Source organism: Melanaphis sacchari, unplaced genomic scaffold (genome assembly GCF_002803265.2).
Source record: "Melanaphis sacchari strain LSU unplaced genomic scaffold, SCAv2.0 Contig31_pilon_pilon, whole genome shotgun sequence".
NCBI classification, from domain to species: domain Eukaryota; kingdom Metazoa; phylum Arthropoda; class Insecta; order Hemiptera; family Aphididae; genus Melanaphis; species Melanaphis sacchari.
This window is the reverse complement of record NW_020271193.1, coordinates 782,043-809,886: the sequence shown is the minus strand read 5'-3', so window position 1 is coordinate 809,886 and position 27,844 is coordinate 782,043. Positions and strand designations below refer to the sequence as shown.

General features: G+C 26.7%; 1 protein-coding gene across 1 annotated transcript; it reads left to right on the top strand.

Moving 5' to 3' along the window:
* The first annotated feature begins 10,039 nt into the window (after positions 1 to 10,039).
* Positions 10,040 to 18,791, top strand: LOC112596355 (syndecan). The gene is made up of 4 exons (XM_025341995.1): positions 10,040 to 10,559; positions 14,434 to 14,877; positions 18,126 to 18,330; positions 18,416 to 18,791. Exons 1-4 carry the CDS (start codon positions 10,506 to 10,508, stop codon positions 18,583 to 18,585), a joined length of 873 nt encoding a protein of 290 aa, XP_025197780.1. The 5' UTR covers positions 10,040 to 10,505; the 3' UTR covers positions 18,586 to 18,791.
* Positions 18,792 to 27,844: the final 9,053 nt, after the last annotated feature.

Sequence of the window (27,844 nt, the reverse complement as noted above, 5' to 3'; positions counted from 1 at the left end):
TTAAATTTTTCGTAATATTAAGGATTTTTGTTTTTATATTTGTTTTTTTCTGTAAGAACTTAATTTATTGTATAATATTAATGTTCAATTATAAAAATTAAATTGTGGATTTCAAAAAATGTATTGGAGTATAAACTTTTATGTGTGATTTTATTAAAATTCTTTGAAAAATATTTTTTATGGACATTCTTTCTAATTTTATTGAATGTGTTTATTATGTATCAAAAATTATACTTTTTTAAATTAATTAACTCTCAAAAGCTTCAACAGTAAAGATTATTAACTTTTCTTATAATATTTTACTTAATTATATAAACAATTTGATAATAACAAATAAGAAACTTAAAACTATTTTGGTACTCCAAAGAAATTAAATGACATTTTTTGGTTGGCTAGAATGTGTAAAGATTCTCTGGTATGTAGTGTTATTTTCTATCTCGTTCATTGAATTTGTATCTTATCATTTTATGTTTTACTTTCAATACCAAAGTATTACTTCTCATGAAGTGCATTCTGTTAGTGGTTTGTTTTGTATGAGCCATGAAGTGTCTATGTGTCAGATGGTCGTTATCGACCCTTAGTTGATGTATTATCATTTCTATCTGTCTAGGTGTTTTGAACTATTACAAGGATTTATATTTTGTTTTACTTTCATAATTTTGTATTTTGGGTTGACCACTGATTTTATAAAATGTGTACATTTTTTTTTATGGCATTTTAATTTGAAAACATCAGATGCTTACAGATAAATTGTTAGTTTATTGATCGATTAAATCATTTTAGCATTTGTCAATTTCTCAGTGATCAGATAAAGTGGATATTCTGGTTTTGTGCTTTTAAATATTGATTTTTATTTATTATATTGTTTGCTATGTTGTTGATATGGAAATTATTTTGAATAAAATTAAACTGCTCAGTGGATGTTTTATAACTTTAAAGTTTATTATTAAGAACATTAACATACAGTAATGACGACTTCAGGCATATAGATCGATAATTTTTTTTTTTTAAATTAATAATGTGATTTTAGTTTTTGTTTTGTTATTGATTATAACTACTTTATCTATGTCTTGTTTGTTTTTAGAAGCATTAGTATATATTCCCTTGCAAAATATTTATTGTTGAATTCATAGAATAGGTATTTAAAAATTTCCAAACATTTTCCCCCTTTTTTTTAACAGTTAGTTGTATATTTATGTATTTATTTTAATCAACCATGAGGATGTTTGATAAATAATATATTATGTTAAAAAATTTTAATTTTTATTAACTAGTATTAGTTAGAGGTGGTCTAGTATTAATATTTCAACAAATTTTAGTGTGATTTGAATTCTTCATATTCAGAGAATAATAGGTTATAAGCCAATTATAGAATATATGTTTCTAACTGGTTTAGAATTAAAAGCTTTGTGTAAGCAGATGTTAAAATAAAAGTAATACTACAAACAGTATAAATGTTTATAATATAATATAATTATATAATAAAAATAAAAAAACTAAATGGAAAATATTATATTGCATATTTGTGTATACAGTATACTGTGTATTATAATATAGTATAGGTGTTGTCTGTGTATTATTATAGAAAATAGCATACCACATATGAACTAAATAGCAATAATCAAATGGAAAGTTTTAAAAATTATAGAGATAAATATACAGTTACATACTCTATTAGTATTAAAGCTTTAAATAAACTTAACAGTAAATGTTACAACTCATGAACATTCATATTATGTAATAATAAGGATGAAGTAACTAAAAATTAAATTCCTTATGTATTTACTATATGCAAACAATAAGTAGCACTTGTAAAGAAAACATTTATCTACCCTTTTTTTCCTTACTTTTTATTGAATAGGTACTTGAGTCAGGAAGCATTTCGTTTTGTCACGAGTTAATACTATGAAAATTATACTCTACCTATATCTAGTACCTAAAGTACCTTCACAACTAAACATGTCTTTGACACAACAATGAGTCAATAGTTCATTTAAGAATATAGATTCTAGATTAGGACTTTTCCCCTGGAGTATGCCAAATGATAAATTAATAATAAATTAAAATTTTGATTTTTTTCAATCACATTATTTCATTGATAGAAAATAGTTGTTACCTTGTAGGTATGTTTAGTTTCTTAATTTCTGTACAGCAAAAATTAGTACCTAGTTACCTAGATAGTATTTTATTTTAATTTTAGAACTTAATGTTGGTTGCTTATAAATAGGACTCGGAAGTTGATGACCTTAAAAACAATAAAAAATTACCTAAAAAAATTACAAATATTAGTTTTATATTAATAAAAATACATTTTTTTTAAATATTTTACTCTATTTTACTATAAAATTCAAAATATGACATAAAAAAGACAAAAATGTCCTTAACGTAGGAAAATAGAAAAATAAAAAATATTTGTTTTATAAATTTATCAAAGTTTACAAATTATTTAAAAATCAAAATCATTGCATTGATAAATGTAATCGTCGAGATAAAATTGAATAAGTACTAATCTTAGTCTGTGCTAATTTCCAAGTTTTAAGTTATCGGCATAAGGGTCAATAAGAAACGATAAGAAATAAACTGGTGTGAAATCAGTAAAAATGACTAAAAATGTGGGAAAATGACCTAAAAATGTTAAAAAATGACTTAAAAAGTAATAAACACTAAAAAATGCAAAATAAAAATTAGTTATTCAGATTCACATGCTTATGAAACAGATTTGTGGCCAGGAAAGCATCGTCTAAAAATTTCCAAAAAAAAATGCAAAATGCATCAAGTTCCGAGTCCTACTTATAAATATTTGTATATAACACAATAGGTAATAGATACCTAATCAATTTGTAATTCGTAGACTCTTCTTACAAGTTACAGGCTTTCGTACTTGAAGAATACTAGTTGTGACACTGCAACAAATAATTCAAAAATCTTTAGAACAATCATCTACAATTTTATTTAAAAAAATCTATAAAAATATTTATTTTTTTATCTTATTGACATCAATTATCCTATAACTTACTTTAATACCAGTGTTTCTCAACCAGTGAATCGTGATAAACTGTTGGTGTGTTGCTGAATAAGTCTAAATTTGTCACGAAGTATATTAAATGACATAAAATATAGGTACAACTATTTTTAACACGATTTACAATAACTTATAGGTATTTGATATAATTTGTATGATCACCAAAAATAAGTTATCTGTTATCAACATATTTTACATATTTTATGTAACCAATTAAAATAAACATTACCTACCAATTTTATTATTCTTATTATTTTTTTTTTTATTGTGTCGCAAAGTATGAATAATGTTTTAAGTGTGTTCTTGTAATATTTAGGTTTAAAAACACTTCTTTAAACTTTAGTTCCTATTTCTAACATCTTAATTAGAAAACGAAAGGCCCAAAGCCAGACAAAAATGATAAATATAGCCAATATACTCAATAAAGGTACAATTGTATTATGAGGTTTTGACAAAAATAAACCTTATTTGGATACACCAAACTATTGTTATTTGTTATGTATTATGTACTATAATAATAAGACTGTAAACTTCTGGAAGCTGCAGTTGAAATATTAAACAAAACATACACATACATTTGTCATCTACAACAGATAATAGATGAAACACAAAGGAAAAGAATCCATATCCTAGGAACACATCGATTAATTTCAGTCGTCAATAGGTACATATGACTATATAGTCTATATATATATATATATATATATATATATATATATATATATATATATATATAATATACATATAAGATATAGGCAATAATATTATACAAACTACAAAAGGTAGTTTGCAAAATTTAGTATAATATTTTTGACCGAGTGATTTTAAAATATTGGGATATTTTAAGTAACATTTTTTAATATTCCGTGATTTTTCGTATGACGTATTGTACCTATTGAGTAGGTATAAAGAATAGATATGTTGTATACTTATATGCTTGCATAATCGCTTACCCTGCTGGCTGGCAGCAAACACATTTTTAGGTGGCATATAACAAAAGTCCCGAAACAGCACTTTTTAGCAAAAAGAAATTAACAAATATAAATACAATCGATATTTATGGCATAATTATATAAAACACGAAATTTTATATCTTTTTTATTTATCACATCTTAGTAAAAATATGTTTGTTTTACTTTTAAGTAGAAAAAATATGTTGAAACCATGGGCGTCCTCAGACATTTTTCTGGGAGGGGGAGGAAAAATTAATTTAAAAAATAAATTAAGATTTTTTTATACATTTTATTTATAGTATGTTATCATGTTTTGTTATTATTATAATTAGGTATTATTATTGTACATTTTATTTATAGAACATTATTATGAATATTATGTTTCGTTAGTAAAACATTAAATTATTACAACTAGGAAACAGGTTTATAATTCTAGGGGGACAAGTGCCCCGTCTTGTCCTCCCTTATTAGGGACGCCCATGGTTGAAACTCTAATAATAAAATAACTTAATATCCTAAGAACAATAACAATAATAAAAATCATAAATATTTTAAAGACAATTAAAGTTTGCTTATGATTTAGACAAAATTAAATAATTTGTTTACCTTATATAAGGTAATCGGTCAAAACGTTAGAAGACATAAAGTATGATTTAAAGAAAATTTGGATATATTTTTTTACAATACAAAAACAGTCTGAACACATTTTAAATCAGACAAAAAATCCAAAAATCTAAATTATATTTAATTCACAAAATTTAAATTAAATTAAAAAAAAAAAAAATATTGACATTTATAAAACTTTTATATTCACAATAACTAGATTTTATAGTTTATTATAGTTTTATTTTTTATACCTTTAATTTGCATCTACTAATTTTTTCATTTAAAAAATATAGTTAATATATGCAAAAGTATATGTCAAATTCAAAAATACAAGAATAAATATAAATCTAAACAGAACAATTTAAAATATAAGCTAAATAGATACTTTCAAATATTTTAATTAAATGCAACTTTTACTTTATAAGCTCCTCCTAACTAATCGTAATATTTAACTTTTATAACTCCCAAATTATTAGGTTTTTATATCTGATTAAACGTGCAAACCTATTACCTTGCGTTCTAGCGTTCACGAACTTTATTTGTAGGGTACTTTAGTCTTTAGTGTTAGAATACCTATATTGGCTATATACCTACTAGATATAAGTTATATTATGATTTTCTGTTTTTGCTTTTGTGTTTATAATTTGTATTTATACATGTTTTAGCTATCCGATCTGATTTATATAATTATAAATAAAGGGAACACAAAATTAAACTTATAATAATCTGTTTCCTTCCCACTTCTATGCGGGTGAAAGAATAAGCTCATACAGAATCCTATAAGACCAAAGTTTAAAAATTAAAGGAATCTATTATTAAAAAACTATTGTCTATTATTGAAATTGGTTCAATAGTTAATGATATGAGCGTGTTCGAGAGTACAAACCCTTCATTTGTATAGTATAAGTATAAATTAATAAACAATTCAAACTAAATATATTTTTATTAAAAAAATGTATATTCATTAATTTTGATGTCATAGATTATATCGAATCATTAACCGACTATTTTTAGATCCTATATGTATTTTATTTGCAGGCTTGAACGTTAAAAACTAGAAAAACTTAAGTTAAAATCCTTTCATGACTTTATTAAAAGTGACTCTCGGCCCAATCGTTTATCTACAATTGCGGTACTGATTACCTATATGGCTATATTATGTAATTGGTATATTAGGTCGTGTACATTCGATGTTCGTTCGGCATAGATTGTGTTGTATAACTGAGCCAGTATGACAAAATAGATCAAAACATCTATTTTGTCATGTGGTGCAGCAAGCAACGAATAGTAATGTACTAATGTATTCTAATGTAGTCGTTTGTTGCGGACGACAGTCGACGTGGCATGTATAATATGATTATGGTCGACACTCAACACACGTGTACAAGAAATCGGAAACCCGTTTTCCGGGTAGGTACCTATTTTAAGAATACAGGGTCACTGCAGCGTAGTCAATAGTCATATTCATATTCGTGTCAATAATACGAATTCAATGAGACACAAGGTCGCGAGGGCGTAAGTATATTGAATGTGTATAATCATATCCAATTGGCAATTACCAGCACCGTTCGGGTGTAACTTACACCACTGCACACACTTCACAAGTTCACAAGTTCACAACATAATATTATTCTGTGAAAACCTATATTTCGTGGTTTTATTTCATCAATAATTAACTTAACCCGGTCAGTAAAACTTAATAAATATTAAAAAAAAAAATAATAATTTTATAGTTAAATGTACCGTTTTTAAACTATTAATTTTGTAAACTATATAAACCCGAAGAGATTATGATTATTGATAAATGGTAGATTATAGGTGCATTAGTTTGTGAACCCTAATCGTAGGTTACCAAGATATTATTTTAAACGTACAATAAATTCAGCAATTTATTGTCTGTTTTATACACGAGAATTGTGTTTACTCTGTTTAATTATTAAAATTTAATTACAATTTGTTATTATAATAATTAATAGTGAATCGAGTGATCGAAAGTCACGTTCAGCATATTATGGTATGATTTGTGTTCACGTCTTAACATTAAATAATAATAGCTAATATGGAATCTAGGTCAGAATATTCAATGAAAAAATATCCAATGGTTAAAATATACAAATTTAAAAATGTAGAAACACTTTTTAAAGAAAAGAAAGATATTTTCTAATAAAATTAACTGAAATATTAAATCATAAAATTACGCAAGCATAGAAAAAATTGTTTTTTCTAAATAAAAGACATGCACACATTTTGTAAGTTGATTTTTTCATGTATTTGTATATTATGTTTGGTACTTTTGTATTCTTTCGGACTAAAATCTCTAACCAATCCGCCCCTAAATTGAGTTTTTAATTTTTGTTGAAAAGTATAGCAAAAAAATAATAAAATATGCGATATGCGAGATTGCAGTATAGATGAAACTCAAGCTGTATAGCCTAAATTATCGATTAGGTACCATTGGAGTCATTGGACCACTACAGATAAAAAATAAAATAAAAGATAAATTTAAATAAATCTGTGAAAAATACGATAATGGCGATAGGAATATTCCAATTTTTTTAATGCTATTGTTAATTTTATTAGAAAATAATATACACGTCATTAAATTATTTTATAAAAATTAAATTAAATTTTCTATTAAAAAAAAAAACCTTTTTTTTTTTAATTTTTAGAAAATAGTGAACGTAGTCTGCTAATTTACGTCATTGAATTATTTTACATTTTGACTTATATCTTATTTTATATTATTTAACTATAACGACTAATGTTTGTAAAGTATATTTTGTGATATTTTTGGTATTAATAAAATGTATTTTACTATTAATGATAATATAGTTTATCTAGGTTGAATTAATTTTACAAGTTAGGTATCTTTGAAGTTTTATATTTAAACAAATTTTATTAGAAAATAAAATGTTTACAATCTTGGATATTTTGTATACTTTACAGAAGTGAGTGCATGACTCGTCAGTCGTCTTACGACAATTATTAATAACCCCGATTAGAACAAGTAAGAATTGTACGTGTCTAGCTCTGAACAATAAAAACGAATTCAATATAATATAATATTATGTATAGAAGGACTCACAGAGTCACAGACTATATAGGATAGGTATGTGTCTATATTAAATAAGAAGATCGGCAAGTCACATGAAGTTGTGCCTTAATACCTATAACTGAAGCTCCTATTTAATATTTAATACAATCGCTTATGCTTATTAGTTATTATTACTTAGATATTAGTTATTTATATTACATTATTGATATATTTTGGACTTTGGTCGTTGATTATACGTTGTTCAAACTTACAAGTTACAGTTAGACTTTAAATCAAAATCTAGGACATTTTATTCCCGGCGTAAATTGATTATAATATTTTTGGTTTTTCGGGTTTTAAGTTATTATTTTTTTCAGTTACATTTGAATAGAAGAAAAATAATATTAATCATGAAATTAATTCAATATTAATTCATTACCCTTAATAGATCATCCATCAAGTGTCCAATTCCAAGCCAATAGACAAGTAATTGCAAAATAGTTGTGTGGTTATTCCTGCAATACTTAGTCAAATTAGTTTTAGAACCCTTTATTTCTATTCCAGATCTTATCCTCTCTACATTGAGCACTGCACTATAAACCATTCTTGTAGTTGTAATTTATCAATCTAAGAAATGATGCACATTATAGTCAACAAAGACTTGTAATTTCTATATTCTATTTAATTATAATATACTGAATTTTGTATTTTTGTGTAGGTACATCTATTTAAACTTGTGTTTATAAATATTTATATTTAATTTGTAAGTTATCTATTTTGAGATGTAAATAAATACATAATTTCTTAATTATTCTAATTTTTTTATTTTATAATACTTACAAACACATAGAATTACATAATTACAAACAATTATGTAACGAACTATTTGTATACCTCTAAAACAAATAGTTTAGATGGATAAAACTTGACATAGGCTTAAGGGATCTGAGAAATTAAGTACGTCAAGGACGTTTGCATACATGATGTCATGAGACATGTCAGGGGCTTACAGATTACGCTACACGTCGTATGTACTTATTGTATAATATAAATATCTAATAATACGTTTATAAAATTTTGAGAAATCTCATGTTTTAAATAAGCTATATTAAATCATTTGTATTTCGTTTAATAGTTTGAAACGACCTTCTTTAGTTCTTTGATCTTTCTCAACCTTGGGTTTTGTGTCATTCAAATATTCAGTTTATAATAAAATAAATCATTTAATTTATAGTGTATTCTAATCTGGATTAATGAGCTAGGAAATAAAGTGTCAATACGGTCATAATGCTACATATTATCTACAAATCAACAAATCGAAATCTATAATAGTATAGTTTGCAATACAGTTTTTACTATTAAGCTAAATTAAAAACATTGTATTATCGAACCAATAAAAACAATTTCAAAACACAAAGTAACAGAATTAACAAAATATTTGGACATAGGCGTATAGTAAAGTTAGAAAACTGCAGAATAAAATTTTATATTTAGTTTAGATATTATTAAGAATACCTATACTATTTTTTATGTGTTTCTGTATGGCAGTACTGCTGTACAAAATTTATACTACACCTGAAAGTTTGGAATACTATCGTAGTGCAGTTGCATACCTACCTTTACGATTTATGCAGTATTGTGTATTTTTTTGATTCGTGTGGTGTACTTAAACACATACATTTAGACGGAATTATTTCGCCTAAAAAATAAAATATCAATTGATAATATTACAATATTATCGTGAGTCTGAGTAGCATTGTGCAACAAAAATGAATTGTCAACGATGCGGTTTGTGTGTATAGGCATGAAGGGTGGGGGATGAGAAAAAGGTCGCACGTGTTTATGCACACAATGTGTATGACGTTATAAACTTATAATATATTCTAATATTATTGTTATTAATATATTTATATGCGCTGTGTCGTCGTGTTTGATATTCCACTGTTCCATCGAACACCTGCAGGGGTTCGCAATAACAGAAGTGACTCCTTGTACCAAGGGCGTGGTGGTGGTGGCAGCGGCGAGTGACAACGCGCGTTTGCCGACCACTGGAAACGATGGTATGGGCAGTATTCTTTTATCTGCGACCACTGCAGCTGCCGCTCTCCGGTCCTCGGAACGACTTGAACGTGAGTGTTTACAACTGCTTACTAAGCGGTAAGCGGCGGACGGTGCGCTGGAAAAAAATCGTCATTACGGCGTTCCGGTGGTGCCGACTGTCGACCGCGGGCCGCAGCTGCTCCTGGTACCGCCGTAGAGTCCTGGCGTCGGATAGAGTGAGCGACCGTGCCCCCGAGTGGGTGCGTGTGGGTGTGCGACGGAGAGAGAGCGACGTGTGCGCGCGCGTGCAGGCCGTGCAGCGTATGCATTATACGTCGCGTCGCTAGCGGTGGGTGGGGAGTGGGCGGGGAATAGAGGATAAAAAAAAAAGAGAGAGAAAAGAAGAAAAAAACACACTCAACCCACCTCTCCCCGTTCATTGATTAAGATTGACATTCCGATTCCGTTGAACGTCAAAATACTTGTGCGAACCATCACCGCCGCCGTCGAATTCGTCTGTTCGTTTGTGCGTTTGTCGTGTCCGGAAAACCCGCGGTCCTTTGTTTTTTTCGTTCGTCGTTGCATGCACCAGCGTATCTGCACCCCGTACGCGCTTACAGTGCAGTGCACACACGGTGCGGCCAGACATCAGTCGCGTCCATGACAATAACAACGCGATACGCGCGCTTCGACATTGCCGCTGCCTCGTCTCCATCTACGTCGCCGTACCCGTCGTTTCCCGTCGTACCGTAGGGAAACCGTTCTCGGCCACATACGTGTCCGCTGCCGACCAGAACAGAGCCATCGCCACTAAAGTGCGCCGCTGATTACCGTCCACACAGCCGCCGTCATGGGACCGAAAATCGTTTGCCTGGTGGTCGTCTGCGTTTTTCTCGTGCACAACGTAAGTACAAGTACCTCCGGTCTGTCCGTGGATAATGCCAGTAACAGCAGTCATGGACAGGCGGGGTAGATTTGACTTTTGCCATCGGCCGTTATCCTTGTTGTCACTCCTTGAAGAGTGCAGTCATGAATCTTGAAATGTTTTCAATGTACAGTTCACAATTATGTCTACTTAACAGGGGTTTGTTGTTGGATTGTGTTGTCCACTGGTATACGACAATCCTTTCCTGATAAATGTTGTTATTATTTTTTTGTTCTTACTACACATCTGACATCGTTGTTTAATTAAAAAATAAATACTTGAGTTACAGTATGGGTAGGCATAATTTAAAATTATTTTTGGAAATTTTCTTAATGTTGTCGAAGGTCAATGATTGAGTGTTAATCAAATAAGTAATAATTGATGTCTGGTTCATTATAAGTGCCCACGTATAATATATCTACAGCAGACCTTCCCAATATTATTTCATAAATATTTTCAATTAATATTGATATGCTTACTATGCTACTCATTATTTTCATTAGGTATCCAATAACCATCTACATGACCTTTTATTATTATAAAACGTTACATAATTCCTACTTGTAGAATATATTTTTGATGTACCTACTTAATTATCATATTATTTTAATTATATACCTACCTACCTACCTATAATTTTTTATTAGCAAAAATATATTAATTAATCATAGGTAGGTACCACTATCATATAAAAATAACTAAGTTCTATCTTAAATTTATCAATTTAGATACATATTTAAACATACTACTTTTATTAATTTCCTAAACAACATTTGTTATTGATAGTGGAAACTTATTGCATAAGTCTTAAGCATAGAACATGTCCTTTGCATTTAATAGTTAAATCTCTTGTTTTCAAATTTTTGCGCTCATGTATAGAATCTAAATTTATCTAAAATAGGTAATCTGGTAATATTTCTTACACATTTTTCTGAAACTTGATAAAGTAATTAAACATGCTTATATCTGGTGTTGTAAATTGTTATAGTTAAGTAGGTAGGCAGTCACAAAGAGAATAATTGTGTGTCTTAGTTACTTAACTGGTTAAATTATCTAATGTAATGCGTATTCATGATATAAAAGTGGTTTTGAATTCTTGATAAGTATACCAACTTAGTAGCTTTTAGTACATTATTTGTTATCAATGTTATTATTAATTTAAAACAAGAAATTGTTGGCCATTTATTACATAACTGATTGTATCTTAAATTCCTTCCCTTTTTTCCCCAATAATAGTTATTTAGTATTTACGTATCTATTATAATTGTTGAAAAAACTTTAATTAATTTATGTATAATTACACAATTTGTTTAATAACAATTTTAAAATAAATTATACTTGTTAAAAATATTAAACTGAAAATTTCTAGTTTTTACTTTATTATTAACGAAATACTTACCTATTATGTTTATATATATATATTATATCATATAGGTACTATATCAAAATTAATTTATATTTTCATTTATTGGATCTAATATTTTTGATTCTATATAACATAAATGTGTTCACGTGGTGTATAAGTCAAACCGTGAGTACAGTATTTTGTATTCAAAAATCAAATGGCATGTTTGGGTGTGTACAATTTTTAATACTCGTAGCGTTTGTGGAAATGTACAAAAAAAAACTCATGACAATCAATAGGTTAATGGGCAAACTTATTTAATAATATATTTAATGATTTTCAAGTAATTCTTTATTACTTCTATAAAAAAAAAAACAGTTTTTATTAAGTTGAAAATTTTATTATTGAGTAGGTACAATATTCTATTCTATTTTACATTTCAAACTTTCAGAAAAATTATTTTGAAAACATCATCCTTATTTCACGTGTATTAAGTCTTTTAGTTTCTTGTGATATTTAAATGTGTTAATAATTTATAGGTAGATACATCATGTTTTATGGTTTTTTTGAATTGCTATGAATTTAATATAATGGTGAGGATTTAATTCTAGAAGGGGTAATATCTTTTTGGTCCAAATGATAAATACCTTTCAAGATGAATTTTTTTTTATTATTAACCCGCTCATGCCCGTAAAGTATATAACAATGTGTTACGACTAGAGACCCAAGCGTTAAGGAGGGCATGGTCACATTTATTTAGGTAATTAATCCTGTAAAGATTTTAGAATCAATATACATGTTTAAGGGTTTCTTTTAAGCCAATAAATGTGATTAATATTCTGGATGTATTAATATTTTGGTAACTATTATATTTTTTGATTAGCTTATTTTAAAATATATCTTGAATGTTAGGTATATATTTATATTTGAGGTACAAGTAAAATATAAAAATTATCTTTTTACCTTGTGACTTCTATTTATATAGTTTGATATTACTGCATATTACTATGATTATATTTATTGCTTATTGTTAAATTATTAAAAATAAAAATAAAAAAATATATCAATAAAATTTACATAATTCTATGTACCTATTGGCTATTGGTAACTCAAATAAATTTTAAAATGTATATTTTATAATTAAAAAAACATGCAAAATAATTTATGCTGTTGTGACTAATATATGATATATTCAGGGGTGGATTTAACAATTTTCCGTCTCTATGCCAAAACATTTTGCCGCCTTAATTTAAAAAAAATCACCTCTGTACAACAAAATTTCCTTACACGATAACATTTTATATGTATTATGCAATTATTTTTTCATTTAACTATATTCAATAAAAAATGTTTTGATTCAAATATATTATTTTTTCTTTGTTTTTATTATACAAGAAAAAAAAATAATAAATGTGTTAAATAATTATTTGGTTATATAAGTAGTTTTAGTGTTAATTATTTATTTTGAAATTGAAAAATTCAAGAAGAAAATTAAATTTTTTCTAACCAAGAACAAAATAAATATTAAATATAATTTTGCTAAAAATAAAAAGCTGCCCTCCAAAAATTTTCTGGCCTATGCGACTGTATAGTTTGCAGTGCCTTAAATCCATCTCTAGATATATTTGTTTCGGATGCATCAATTCTCCTTTACATCTATTTACGTTTTATAATTAACTCAAATAGTTATTAGCTTTTAAAAACTGAATAGCCCTTATGTTATTGTGAATAGTTTAAAATAAATATAATAAAATTCATGATATATTAAATCAGGTTCTCAGCTTTTTTATATTCGCATATCACTTATTTAGTTATAAAATTTTCACGTACTATTACTGTAACCTAATAACCATTTTATTTTCTTATCCTAACCTATCCAAATAATATTTAATATTAATAATTCATTCCAATATTTTTATGAAGAGAGATTTTCTTTATGTACCACCTATAAATTTTCTGCATACCACAGGTTGAGAAATATTTTATTAAATAATAAGTTATTTACCCATACGCCAAATCATACGCCACCGTGATTACGATAACGTTCATATAATCGCTCGTTAATTTCCGATAACCAGTCACCACCGGTCTACGAACATACACACGCATACACATTACATAAAACTCTCACGACATAATAGTAACATTTTCGAGGTCACACAAATTATCAGAATGACTCCCAGCTAAAAGACATATACATGTCAAAAAATAGTTAGTGACAAAAAACACAACAGACTCATCTGTAAATTTTTTTCATCAAATTATTTAAAATGCCTTAAGGTAACATTCCTAATAAATTTTGATTTTACTTTAATTTCATTAATTTATATTTACCTCTGGTGATAATAAATAATATCAAACAATAAAAGTTCCTCAGTAGGGAGATAAATTGTGAGTTATTGATTTCCTCTGGCGGTAGAATCTTAATGCTTAAACTTGTACCATATTTATTTTTAAAACGTATGGTGTATAATTAAGTAATAACAAAAACATATATTTTTTTTGTAGGTGCTTGCCGAATCTGATAAAAATATTTCATCTACTAAACCGTTAAAACCATCAAAGGAAGAATTATTTATTGATGATGAATCTGAAAATTCAGATGATAGTGATACCGATAAATTAGATGCTGATGATATGATGCTAGGTGAAGAAGGTAGTGGTATGAGTCCATCATCAAAAGGAACAGGAGCTGAAGACATGGAATCTAGTGGATCTGGCTATGGACCTGATGATGAAGATGCACAAGTTAGTGGTAAGAACAAAGGTAAATCAGGAGTTGATTCTGAAGAAGATGAAGAAGATATGGATGATGGTGATGATGAAGATGATGATGATAACGAAGATTTTGATACTGAAAATCCACATAAGATGTTTAGTCCTGTAACTACTGCATCAACTACAACTACAACAGTTAAAAGTCATGGTGAAGAATCTATTTTCCCTGAACAGGTAAATTTGTATAAATTTATATTTTATTTATCTTTAGCCTCCATAAACAATACTCTCATTGTTTCTATACAACTCTCCATAAAAATCCTGAGATTACTATCTATTGCATTTGTATCATTCAAATAACATACAAGAAGTGTATGTAGTGTATATTTTTTTAAAAGTTGGTTTTAGCTCTCAAAATTTGTAGAAATTGTATTTTTTTGTTGGTAGAAAAAATTTCTATTTTTTTGTACCTATGTTATTTTTTTCATTTGTCACTAAATCACGCCATACTAATTTTATATTATTGTTTATGCATTTATTAAAACAGTATATTAGTGTATATACAAATGATTTAAGTTGATGTTTATCTTTATACATTTATTATTTCATGGTAGATTGAAATTTATATCAATTAAATTGAATCATTATTAACATCAATGTAAATTATAGATGTTAGTTTCAATTGTATTTTAATTATTTATAAATTAAAAAATATTTAAGTATCTAAAATAACTGATAAATGATAAACTAAATTACTACCTATATGTAGTATTTAATATGTATTTGATTTGAATCTATTTTTAAATGATACCTTTGCTGTCTAATATCTTTCCGTTTTAAATTATTTATGAACCATTTTAAGAACCTTTTTATACTTGTGATAAGTCAATTTTCTTGTTTGTTTACTTAAATGAGTCGTGATATAATAACATCTCTTTCCTATTGATTTCTATAGTTTTCCGAAGTTGTTTCTAAAGTTATAGTAAAAACATAAAAGTAATTGTATTAATGTATATTTAAATTATAATATGCACTAACTAGTAATTAATAAATAAAGACAGATTATTCTTCAGTTTATTCCAGTAATTTAATTTATATATACATAAACGTATCATAGTTTATTACAGCTACTATGCGTGTACATAATTTATCAATCTAAAAAATATACTATTAAAATGATAACATTATCTATTATATTTATGTATAACACAAGGTGCTGCATTAAAATAATGTAACACTTAAAATTCATAAACTCACATTTATAAGTTTAGTAATATGTTTATTTAGTTAGGATATAATGTGCAAACTTGTCATTTAGAATATTTGAATAACATTTCTTTGATGGGTACTTGAAATGTATAAATTATTAAACAATTTTCCATTAACACATTATAATGTAGTAGATAAAAAAATGTACTAAACATCTATGTTCATTCGTATTATAGTCAATTTTTAAATAATTTCATAATCTTTGAAACAGGTATGAGTTACACAATTTTAAATAGTTTGGAAGCAGTTGCATTTTGTTTAAAAATGGTTTGTAAAATATTTTGAAAGGCATTAATGATATAGTTGTTTAATTTAATAGTGAATATTATGTTCTATCAATGTGAATCGTTTGTATTTGTTATTATTATAACTTATTGTTGTATGTAGCATTTTTGTTGATATGAATTTCCTGGAAGTTTTATTACCACATTAGGTATATTTTTTTTACCTTCACAATTCTGCCTCTATAAAACCATTGGGAACTTTTAGTATTAATATGTTGCATGTTAAATTCACCTGATGAATTGCATATTTCTTCTAATTTTGCATCGCTAATCTGAAATTTTTGTTTTTGAGGGCAGCAAAATACTATTACTATGTTAGCAAGTTTTCTTTATTTTAACTGACACTGCAATTTGTTGTTCTTTATATCTTGGTGACTGTACTCCTTATAAATGGTATATTATAACAATATTACAAATTCGTATTTATAATACCTTTGAAACTTCCTTATACCTTTGAAACCTAATAAGAATCTATTCAATGTCGTAGCCAGAATTTATTTTCAAGTGTGGGAGCCTTAATTTTTGATGACCAATAAGGACAACAAACTAAGTTTGCGCTATATTGCTGACAATATAATTCATATAATTATATATTTATACATATTATCAAATCAAGATCATGTAATTAATAAAATTGTATTTTCAATTAAATTAATAAAATTATTGTTGTCTGACATTTCAGGGCGGGGGGGGGGGGGTTGAGTCCAGAGACCCCCTTTACTATGGTACTGAATCTATTTATGTATTAATTATTATTTATTACTAGGGCCCAGATTTATATGCTTTAAAAATCTCAAAAATATGCGCTATAAAATATGTATTTATGCTCTTATTTTATAGAAATATACCATATAAAATAAAAAATATGCAAAAAAATTGATTGAAAATAAGTTTTTTATTTTCATTAAATATATATAAATAAAGTCAAATGAAAGTTACGTGCACTCAGATCACGACAAACGTGACTAATGTATGACTCATTAAAACCTACTCAATAACAGATTACTACTTGTCCTGATAATTCTTAGATAAGATGGGAAAACAACTTTGTTAAATTACATAGACTATAAATATAACTATAAATACGTTATTTTAATTAAAATAAGCAAAATATTACATTTTATGCATTTGAAAACTATATATGCAATCAAAAAACTAAAATACAGAAATATGTAATACATGTCAAAAAAATGACAAAATACGGAAAAATATGCAAAATAAAACTTTATATTTCTGATCTTTTGACTTCAAGTCAAAATTGAAGCTTACCTAGTTATTTTTTGGACTGTTCAGAAAAAACATGCAAATGTTTGTAAATCCGACCCTATTTATTACGTATATGTGTACATGGTAAAAATCATTAATAATACAGGCAACATTTTTTGATTGAGTCAATTTTTCTTTCTTGATAAAAAAAATGGAAGTAGTTATACATTTTGATGAATTATTTTAAACTTTTTATATTAATATGTTTTGTATTTGTACAGTCAGTCATTACAAATAACTGTATTCACTGTGCATAAACATAATTTATTTTCATATATTTTTTTTAATAGACATTGAAGGTTGATGACTCATTTAATTTTAAATGTAATTTACAAATAATTTTTGCTTTTGATAATGATAGACATTTTATTAATGCTATTTAATATAGCATATCAAAATGGTCTACTAGTACTTTTAATTAGGTAAAGAAGTGTGTTTATTACCATACAAATTATTTAATCTAAATATTATGTTTGTATGATTCACTATTCCTTTATTCCTTTATTGCATTATCTATTTCAATTTTTTTTTAAATTTAAATTACACATACAATTTACAATATATTTTTCATTTTTATTTAAAATATGTATTGAGGAAGGCTTACTGAAATATAAAAATTAAGAAAACTTTAATATGTGATTTATATTTATATATTTATTTTAGCCTAAACAGAACATTAATGATGTCAATCTGGCACCAAGTGTACCTAGTGTGCCTGAAGTACCTCAAACTACATCTACGTCTACTCTTCCACCACCTCCTTCCAATGCTATCGATGAACATTCTAGCAGTAATGGAGTCTATATAAGTCCAAACAGCCACCCTGAGCGAACATCTTCATTTTTTGCACAACCTGGCATACTTGCAGGTAATAAAAACAAATAACACTTGTGATAAATAATCATAAAATACCTCTTAATTGTAATCATCTCACAATATAATGTATGTTTCAGCTGTTATTGGAGGTGCCGTTGTGGGATTGTTGTGTGCAATTCTAGTGGTTATGTTCATTGTATACAGGATGCGTAAAAAGGATGAAGGTTCTTATCCTTTAGAAGAAACCAAACGTTCTCCAGCCACAAACCCATACCTAAAATCTTCACATCGCGAATTTTATGCATGAGTACACTTTTAAATTGGTTTTTATTTGAGCCTATGAACATAGTATACGTTATAATAATAATAATATTGTTTTATCACCTTTTTCCCCATAAGACAATTCGACTATTCCAAAGGCAGTTATGACTTCTAGTCAAACATACATTTATATATGTATATATATATATATATATATATATAAATGATAAATAGAGTTTCATCATAAATTAATTGATCTTTTAAAACACAAAAATGTTATTTTAATCTACCATTACTTTCCTTAAAAAATTGTACAAATTTTTTTTTATTTTCTTATATTTTGAATTAGTCAGATTATTATTGTCACCTATAGTGCAACTAAATTAAAATGGCCAACTTGGCATAAAAGAGGAGCTTATTTTACAATCGCCGACCCAACAGTCAAAATAATATGGTCAACATGTCAGATAACTCAAGTCGATGAGTAACCAAAATTAACACAATTAGACCGGGGTCACCTGGTCATTTTAACTTAGTTGCACTATACCTATTTGTCTTCCGTAATCCCCTTTTAATGTTAAATATATATAAAATGTTAATATTAATTGGCTGGATCTATGCCAAACTGGTAACTTTGAAGTTCTTTTGAATCATATCATGTTCATATTGGTTTTATGAACAACCTTATAGGGTGGCTTTCGTTATTAATTTTTATAGATTCTCGAGTATACTGAGTATAGAGAATGAAATTAAGATCATAAAATGCCAATTGATTTAAAAAAATAATAACCAGTTTGGTCTGGCCTGCTTTATATTATTAATTAAAATGTACTGATAATTGAAAATCAATTTAAATTAAATTAAACTATTATTTGTTGAAATTAATTTTTGTTAAGTATAAATATTAGGCAGTATTAAGTGGAATTATATGGTTCATTAAACTAAAAGACCAATATAAAAAAGAAGAAATTGAAGATAATAAAGATTGTATAGTTTTTAATTTAAAGACTAAAACAATATAGAACCTTAACCAACTTAATTATGTGCCATTTTTTTGTTGGGCCTCCCCCTTCTATTCATATATTTTAAAGTGTTTTCCAATTTGAACACTTTGTATATAATATTTAGGCATAACAAATTATTATTATTTTTATTATTATTAGTTATTATTTATAGTTTTCCAATATTTTTATTTCTAATAATTATATTTAGTGTAGCATGGAACTAATTGATAATGAATATACTTTTCCCTATTATGTTTTTGTACATATATAATTGTACTAGTAAAACAATATAAATTTAATGCTGTCCAGAGATAATACAAAAAAAAAGATAGCAGAACATCTTCTTTTAACTCGGTAAATTAATATTTATAACTATCATTTATCATTGAAAGAAACTAAGTATGATATTACTGTGAATTTTTTATTTATTTAACCTACTCGTAACAATTTTATTATTTATGTATTTGATTAAGTTTTATAACATCATTTGTTTTAAGTATTGAGCGTTTTGCAATAATGTTCATCATCGTCAAGCTCTGTACAAGAGTATTATTTTTACTTGTTTATACCATTTTATGTAAACATAATATACACAATATATTATTATACTCAATGATTATTTGTAAGAAGTTTTTATTTGATTTGTTTTATGTTTATATTTTTACTCACAAAACTTGGTCTTTGTAAACCAATTTTTTTTTAATGTTCGTACCTCGTTCCTTCCAACAAGAAAAAACTTGTTTTTCCTTATTCACATCTATTAATAATGTAATATTATTTTTTTATCTTGGCTCTTTTGAAAATAATTCCAATAGTATAATGTATGTAGTATGTACCTTTAATTATGTCAAATACTCAAAATTAGGATGATCTGCTCTCAGTAACTAAAATCTAAATAAATTAAAATATCTATTGTCATAAAAAAAAAATTATATTATTTTTAAGATTTTTACTATTTGACGTATTTAACTGTTTTTAATGCTTTTTATTATTTTGAGATCTTTCATAATTTAAACTTGAAGTTTTTAAGGGTCTATTGTACACATAAAATCTTTAAAATGGCAATAAACAAAACTATTTTATTTGTAAACTCAATAGAATTCATAAATGCACCAGTACTTTATTTTTTTTCAATTATAATAATAATAGATAAACCCTTACATTTTATCTTGTTAAATTGTATACATTTTTTTGTTTGCCATTTATTTTATTAAAGACATACCACTTATTGTCCACTTGAAATTTTCAGTATTAATTAGTTATAAATAATATTTTTTAATCATTTCTTTATTATATTATTTTTCTTGAACTTTCCTTTCATCATATGAAAGCTTAAACTTAAAACAAAATAAACAGTTAATTTTTGTATTTTATTGTTAAACATGTAAAATTATTTTAAATAGGTGTTGATCGTATATTCGTATGTTTTGCATCATATGTATGCCATATTGCTAAACCATGATCATAATATGATTTTTCAATATGCTAAAAAATCAGCCAAGTTATCACTACAAAAATTTATATATTTCGCTTCAAAATCTAACCATTTTCCCTTAAATTCTTATTGAAGTAAGTTTTAGAATTCCAGAATATTTATACCAATTTTCTATCTTTTTTGTGTTTTGAAATACTAACACATTGCTGACAAAAATTGCTGTTGTGACCTTTTACATTTTCAAGAGCCTTTTTTTAAATATTACAAACAATATTCAACTATTTTTAGTATGATGGCAGGTTCACTCTAATTCCAAAAATTATTTATCATTTAAAATTATATTCTCTATCACAATTATCAGTTTAAAAATATTTTTTTTATCCTGAAACTTGTATAATGTAGATTTTACTTTTTTTTGATTCTATTGTCGCGGTCACAAAAAATGATAGTTGCTCATTATGGTCCAAGCGGCAGTTCTTCTAAAGTGGTTATAAATCATTAAACAAAAGCCCGCTTTTTTTTTTTTATAGTACACAAACAAATAAATTATGTTTATAATGTAAAGAAAAAAAATGTATAAACATTATTAACAGTTAAAAATAAATAAAATACTAGTATAATAATTTTTAATTAAGTCTTTATGTCATTTTCACTGTCTTCGTCAATATTAAAATCACTGTCATCAGAAGAAAATTTAAAAATTGGTTCCATCAAACTATCTCAAAATTTCCTTCTCATTATCCTCATCTTGGATCTTCTCAGCATGTTCAACACATTTCTTCTAATCACTTTTCGATACCGAATCCAATGCTTCGTTTATTAGTCTTTCGACGTCGAGCGTTTTAAAAGTATTATTATTTTTTGTCATTTCACCTTGACTCGTACCCAAATGAGTTCGATAGGGTTATACTGCGGACAGTGGTACAGTGGAAGTCGAATTATTTCATGGCCCATCGAACTCGTGATTTCGTCTAATTCATTCCTTTTAAATGACGGTATTTTCGGTATATTAACAATTTAAGTCGTTCACACAGTTCGGCTAATGTTTCTAACGATGAAAAATTAACGTTTTGTTTTCCAGCCAATTCTGCACATCAGCTTTTCGAATATTATTTTAATAGTTTTTGGATAATTGTTTATATACATGGAATGATATGGTGTGTTATCCATAACAATAACGCATGGTTCGGGAAATAGTTTCAACATATCTACAAACCATGTTTTAAAAACATTTGAGTTCATTGATGAATGACAGTCAATAAAATTCCGTGCTTGACATTTGAAAATTAGTTTCGACCCTTCTACGAATCCGTATTGAAATGAGTGATGACCCAGCATGTGTGATAATCAGACGACCTTTTTTGTTGATTGGTACTTTTAACCTTTCTGTTTCTTCGACATTTACCGAGGTTTCATCTAGGTAAATCACTGGTCCAGGCGCGTCTCCAAGGGGGAGGGGCGAAGAAGGGGTGTTCCTCCTTAACAATTTTAAATGTATAAAATTACTATTATATGTCAGCAAAATTTTAATTTATTGTGATACCTAAGTAGATAAAACTAAATCTCCACAAAGATAATAAATTATTATATAGATAAAGATAATAACTAGGTACTACCTAATTATGTGGTATCGGCATAGTTTATTTGGGTATCGTATCACAGAAGAACGCAGCACATATCTTTATAATCGTGGCTTCAGTCTGTGATCGGTTATCGATGTATACCATAGTTATATCATTAATAGTCGGGCAATTTGTGCGTTACGTTCTTGCGTTTTCACTTTTCTTATAAATATATTTTTTTATTTTTGTTTAAAAATATGAGTGGCTCAATTGAAGAAATTCGAAATTCTAACAAACGTCAAAAATTACAGAATAGTGAACTAATAACTTCTGCTACAACTATTACAACTATTACTCATACTGCCGTAAATTCGATTTCAAATGATAGGAACCTGTGAAAACGTCTATTATTTCAATCTCAACTAGTGATTCAAGTCAGTTAGTTTCAAATTGTTATGATTTTAGTACAGATATTGAAAATTATATAATATATATAGATCAAATACATCTGATTATATTAAAGTTGGATTACTTGAAATGAATAATAATCCCTTCCAATGAATTTATATATTCATTTAGTGTCCATTTAAAAAAGGGAAAACATGAGAAACGTTACTTAAAAAAATCTTATTTTGAAAATTGTTCTTGGTTGCTATATTCTCCATCTAAAGGTGGATTATTTTGCAAATATTGTGTATTGTTCGCTGTTAGAGGCGGAAAAGATAAAAATGTTATACTAAATAAATTTTTCAACATTCCTCTGACTAAGTTTGCTAAAATTATGGATGTAGATGGAGATTTTAGTGTACACAGTAATAATTTGTATCATAAAAATGCTGTACAAGTTGCACTTGGTTTTTTGAATACATTTAAAAACCAAAAAAAATGGAATAGTTAATATTGTGACTGGTCTAGTATCCTTCATTTGGCGAAGTGTACATATGTTAGGTACGTAAAAATTTACAATGCAAAGCAACAATATCGTTCCGCTCCAAAAGTATTTTCGACCATAATCATATTTTTTAAAAATCTGCCAGACTAGTGGATCCTTCATAATTTGGCATTTTTTTTAATTCACGTGCAATTTAAATTATGGTTCTTCCCTAACATCAATTAGAGATTTTTTGTTATTACACATATACGCCTCAGTGTTGTACAAGAAACACCACAAGCTTCAGAAGCGATTTTTTGAATACTTTTAAAAAAGTTTGGTGTCAAATATTTTTTTCCGAAAGCATTTAAAAAAAAATTATACACATTAAGAATAATTTTTTTGCTTTGGCTGAGTGTCACGAACTTTAAAAAATCATTATATCAATGATATAACAAAAAGCTAATAGGTATATTAACAGACACATGGACGCACAAGATATGCTTAATATAGCGTACAAACGACAGAACAAACAAAAAAAAGAAAAGATGTAGAACGGCGTTACCGAGCTCTATTCCCTTCCAATATATATTTAAGAAATATAAAGAGCATAAAAGGCTGTAACATTAATGTAACGGGTGGTCTCCTATTCGGCCGAAATGTACCCTTCCCTTTTTGGCTACTGTTGCTTTTCAACTAGCACGGTTTTCTTTAAAAAATTATTACCTAATTTTTTGTGAAAAAAAAAATAATAAAATATGCATTCGGATTAAGTTTTATTTTTTATAATTATATGATATTTGTTTGACAAATTTGTAACGACATATCTTATTATTTTTATAGTCTTCAATGTAAGCTTCATTTTGTCGTTGCCGTTCCACATTTTTTGTATCATGAAGTGTTTTTAAAATGTTGATACTTTTAATTTTTATATATGCATCTGTTTGGACTTAATTTATAAGTATAGCTAACCAGTAACCAGCTCATTATGGGTGGAGTATGTTTATAAAAGCATTGATTAAAAAGTGGAACGACTCGCAAGCATTAGTAGTTCTAACTAAACTTGCCGACGCAGCAGCCCAAGAGGTGGAAATAAGTTTTTTTCATTTATGATATTGTCAGTTAAGTAATTACAGTATTTTTTTAATCTATCATCATCAGGAGAGTCTGACATAAAATCATTTACAAAACACTGATACTCCATGTGGGTCTAAAAATAATAATCCAAAAGTACGTCTAATCCATTGTCCTATTTCAGATGACATATTTTTATAATCTACGGATAATCCAAATTTTTGTACATTTCGCCACCAAGCTTTAGTCAAATGAAATCTACAACCCACTATTTTAACGTTAGGCCAAACAACTTCTACAGCTTTGTGAATTGCCATTTCAAAGTCTATTGTGACCAGTTTTGGAGAAAGTTGAATATTAAATTGATTTAACAGGCTATTAATTTTATTAAAAGTGTATACATAAGTTTCATAACTTTTGTTTAAGAATAAACAAAAAATTATAGGAATATAATGACCATTTTAAAGTAAATTAATGGTAAATAATTGTGTAAAAAGCCGAGGACAAAATTTAAATGTACCTACCATCGATATAAATTGTATCTATTTCAGCTAGTAACTTTAAATTTATGTTACATGAAAAAATTACATTTTTTTTTTTTTATATCATTTAATAATAAAAAAGACTTACTTTTTTTGTCACCGATTTTATATCGTCTAAAGCTTTATGTACTCCCGCAAGGTCATTAGGATTAACAGGAAAATTTTCTTACGTTTTTCATATTTCTTCCGTGATAATTTTTTTTGGTCTCTCTTCAGCTTTTCTTTTACAAGCTGTATTAAGTATTTGACGTTTGACGATCAATTAAATTCTTTGTATACGGATTATGGTTTACGTATATTATATTATCGCTTTCGGAACAAATTGTATTTGTTTAATTTGTATATAATATATCAGCACACTTACAATTAATGCATTTCTAACGAGTTGTAGTAGTTGTACCATCCACTTTTGTATTAGCTTTTGAAAACTTATAATTTTCAAAAATTAATAAACATTTTCCCCGGTTACTTTCAATGAATTCAACCATTGTAAATTATTTTTATGTTTTAAACAATGTCTATCATGACTCGGTAGGTACTAAAAAGAATAGGTACGTATGCTGGAAATATTTTATACTGAGTGTTTATAAATTTATAATTGTTTCTTACAATGTGTGTGTGACTGTGTGTCATGTCAAATTGATGACCACGATAACATATGATGGGTTTTCCATGATATAATATAATATTTTATATATTAGATAAGATGAAAACAAGGAACAAATTTTTAGCATTACTACTATAATCTATAGCCTTTAGACCATAGAGTATATTATAGGTATACTTTAGAGTTTTAGACACATCATTATAATTGATTGAATGGCGTTTTACACTGTATTATGTCAAACAAGAAATAACGCTGATTTATCTTCACTTCCAAAAAATTAACTACGAACGAAATAAAACTTACATTGAAGAATGAAGACTACAAAAATAGTAAAATTTGTCAAATAAAAATTAATTTTTAATTTAACAAATGTAATAATATGTTCAGTTATTAAAATTGTAAATTTAAAAAAAAACTATATTGGCCGAAAAGTAAACGATAAGTTTTGGCCGTAAACGGTGACGCCCAATGTAACATATTGAACCCTTTACGACTGTAGGTATCATCCGGGTGCCAAGGCCACTTGGCTAAAATCCGGCCAGTGCTCATTTGTGCCGATGAATACAATACGTAACGGTAACGCGACAGTCAATGTTTAGAACCAATGGCTACAATGGGTCGTGGAGGCCAACGCAATTTTTTCGTGATCGCGACTATAGACATAAAAATTCATAATGAAAATAATTTTTTAAAATAAATATTTATCAACTTTTAAATCAACAGTAGATTACTGTTCTCATTTTTTTTTCACCTCTACATGTTTTTAAATTTTTAAGCTCATATATCAAATTTTAATTATGTATATCACTTAATTTTCATATTGATACGTTTTAAAAATCTGATACTGTCGACCATTGACCCCCACACCTCGACCACCCCTAAATTGTTCTTGGTAGAAGTAAACAATAAAGTAGTCAGACATACTTTTTATCGTACAATATTTCGAACAAATAAGCATATTAGGTACATACTGTGCGCCTATGCAATATAGAGGTGTTGCAGTAAATAATTATTTAAGGTATGGATGTGTTGTCTCGTCTTAATGTTTAAATTTTTACTTTACGTTCACAATAATCCATTTGGTCCTGTAACCCAAACACACTTTTTGAACGGCCATAATACAGAGATTTTTTCAGAATTCAAAAGGATGGCAATATGGCATAGAATAAAAAAGGTTGGAAATTACTTCAACTACTATATTAGTGTATAATAGTAATAATTGTTTTATTTAAGTCCTAATAATATAGAATATATTGTCTGTAAATAGTGTAAATCGGCAATTAACACTTAAAATGCATATATTATATATTTTCAAATAAAAAATATTTAACTTATTACTTAGTAATATAGATGATATATATATTTAGTGATTGATATAAACATTTTTAATTTATAATAGCTTATGCATGATTATAAAATATTGAAGGAAATAAATTAGATAAAATCATATTTTTCATACCTGAAGGCAAGCATAATTTATATGTTGATGTAAAATGTAAATATTGTAACTGCACTGATGGTAAATTGATCCTAAAATATAAATGTTCTAAGTGCAACTAATTCATACAATATAATATTAAATAAACACAAAAAAAACCTAATCAATACATTACTTTGCTTAAAATCTGAAAGTAGATAAACCATGATTAAATTTTTCAAAACGCTTTTTTTATTAATATTAAAATTTGCACAAAAATATTAAACTTTACAATCTAAACAATTTATTTTACAGTAATAATATATATCTATCATCATATTTATAATTTTTACTTATATATTTTTATTCAAAAAATATCTGTATTTTTACATAATAATTATAATAAATTTTTTGAAATAACATTTGTCATTAAATAACTAAATATACAAACATAAAAAAGAAATAAATATATATATTATAAATTTCTTTAGACTTATCAATAATTTGAATTAATAGTATTCAAAATGTAAAAACAGCGTTCTAATAATTAAAATATATTACATTTTTTAAAGCATCTGATCATTTAAATATTAATATGTAACAAATTTTTTATAATTTTTATTTTTTTTTTTATAAAATTATAAATAATTATTATAAAAGTAATTAACTTAATTATACTGTATCATTTCATTCAATTGAAAGCAATGAAATTTCAACAAAAAGACAATGGAAGGAAAAATAAATCTATTTACACAAAAACACTACTTTGGTGTTTCTTTTTTTTACATTTATT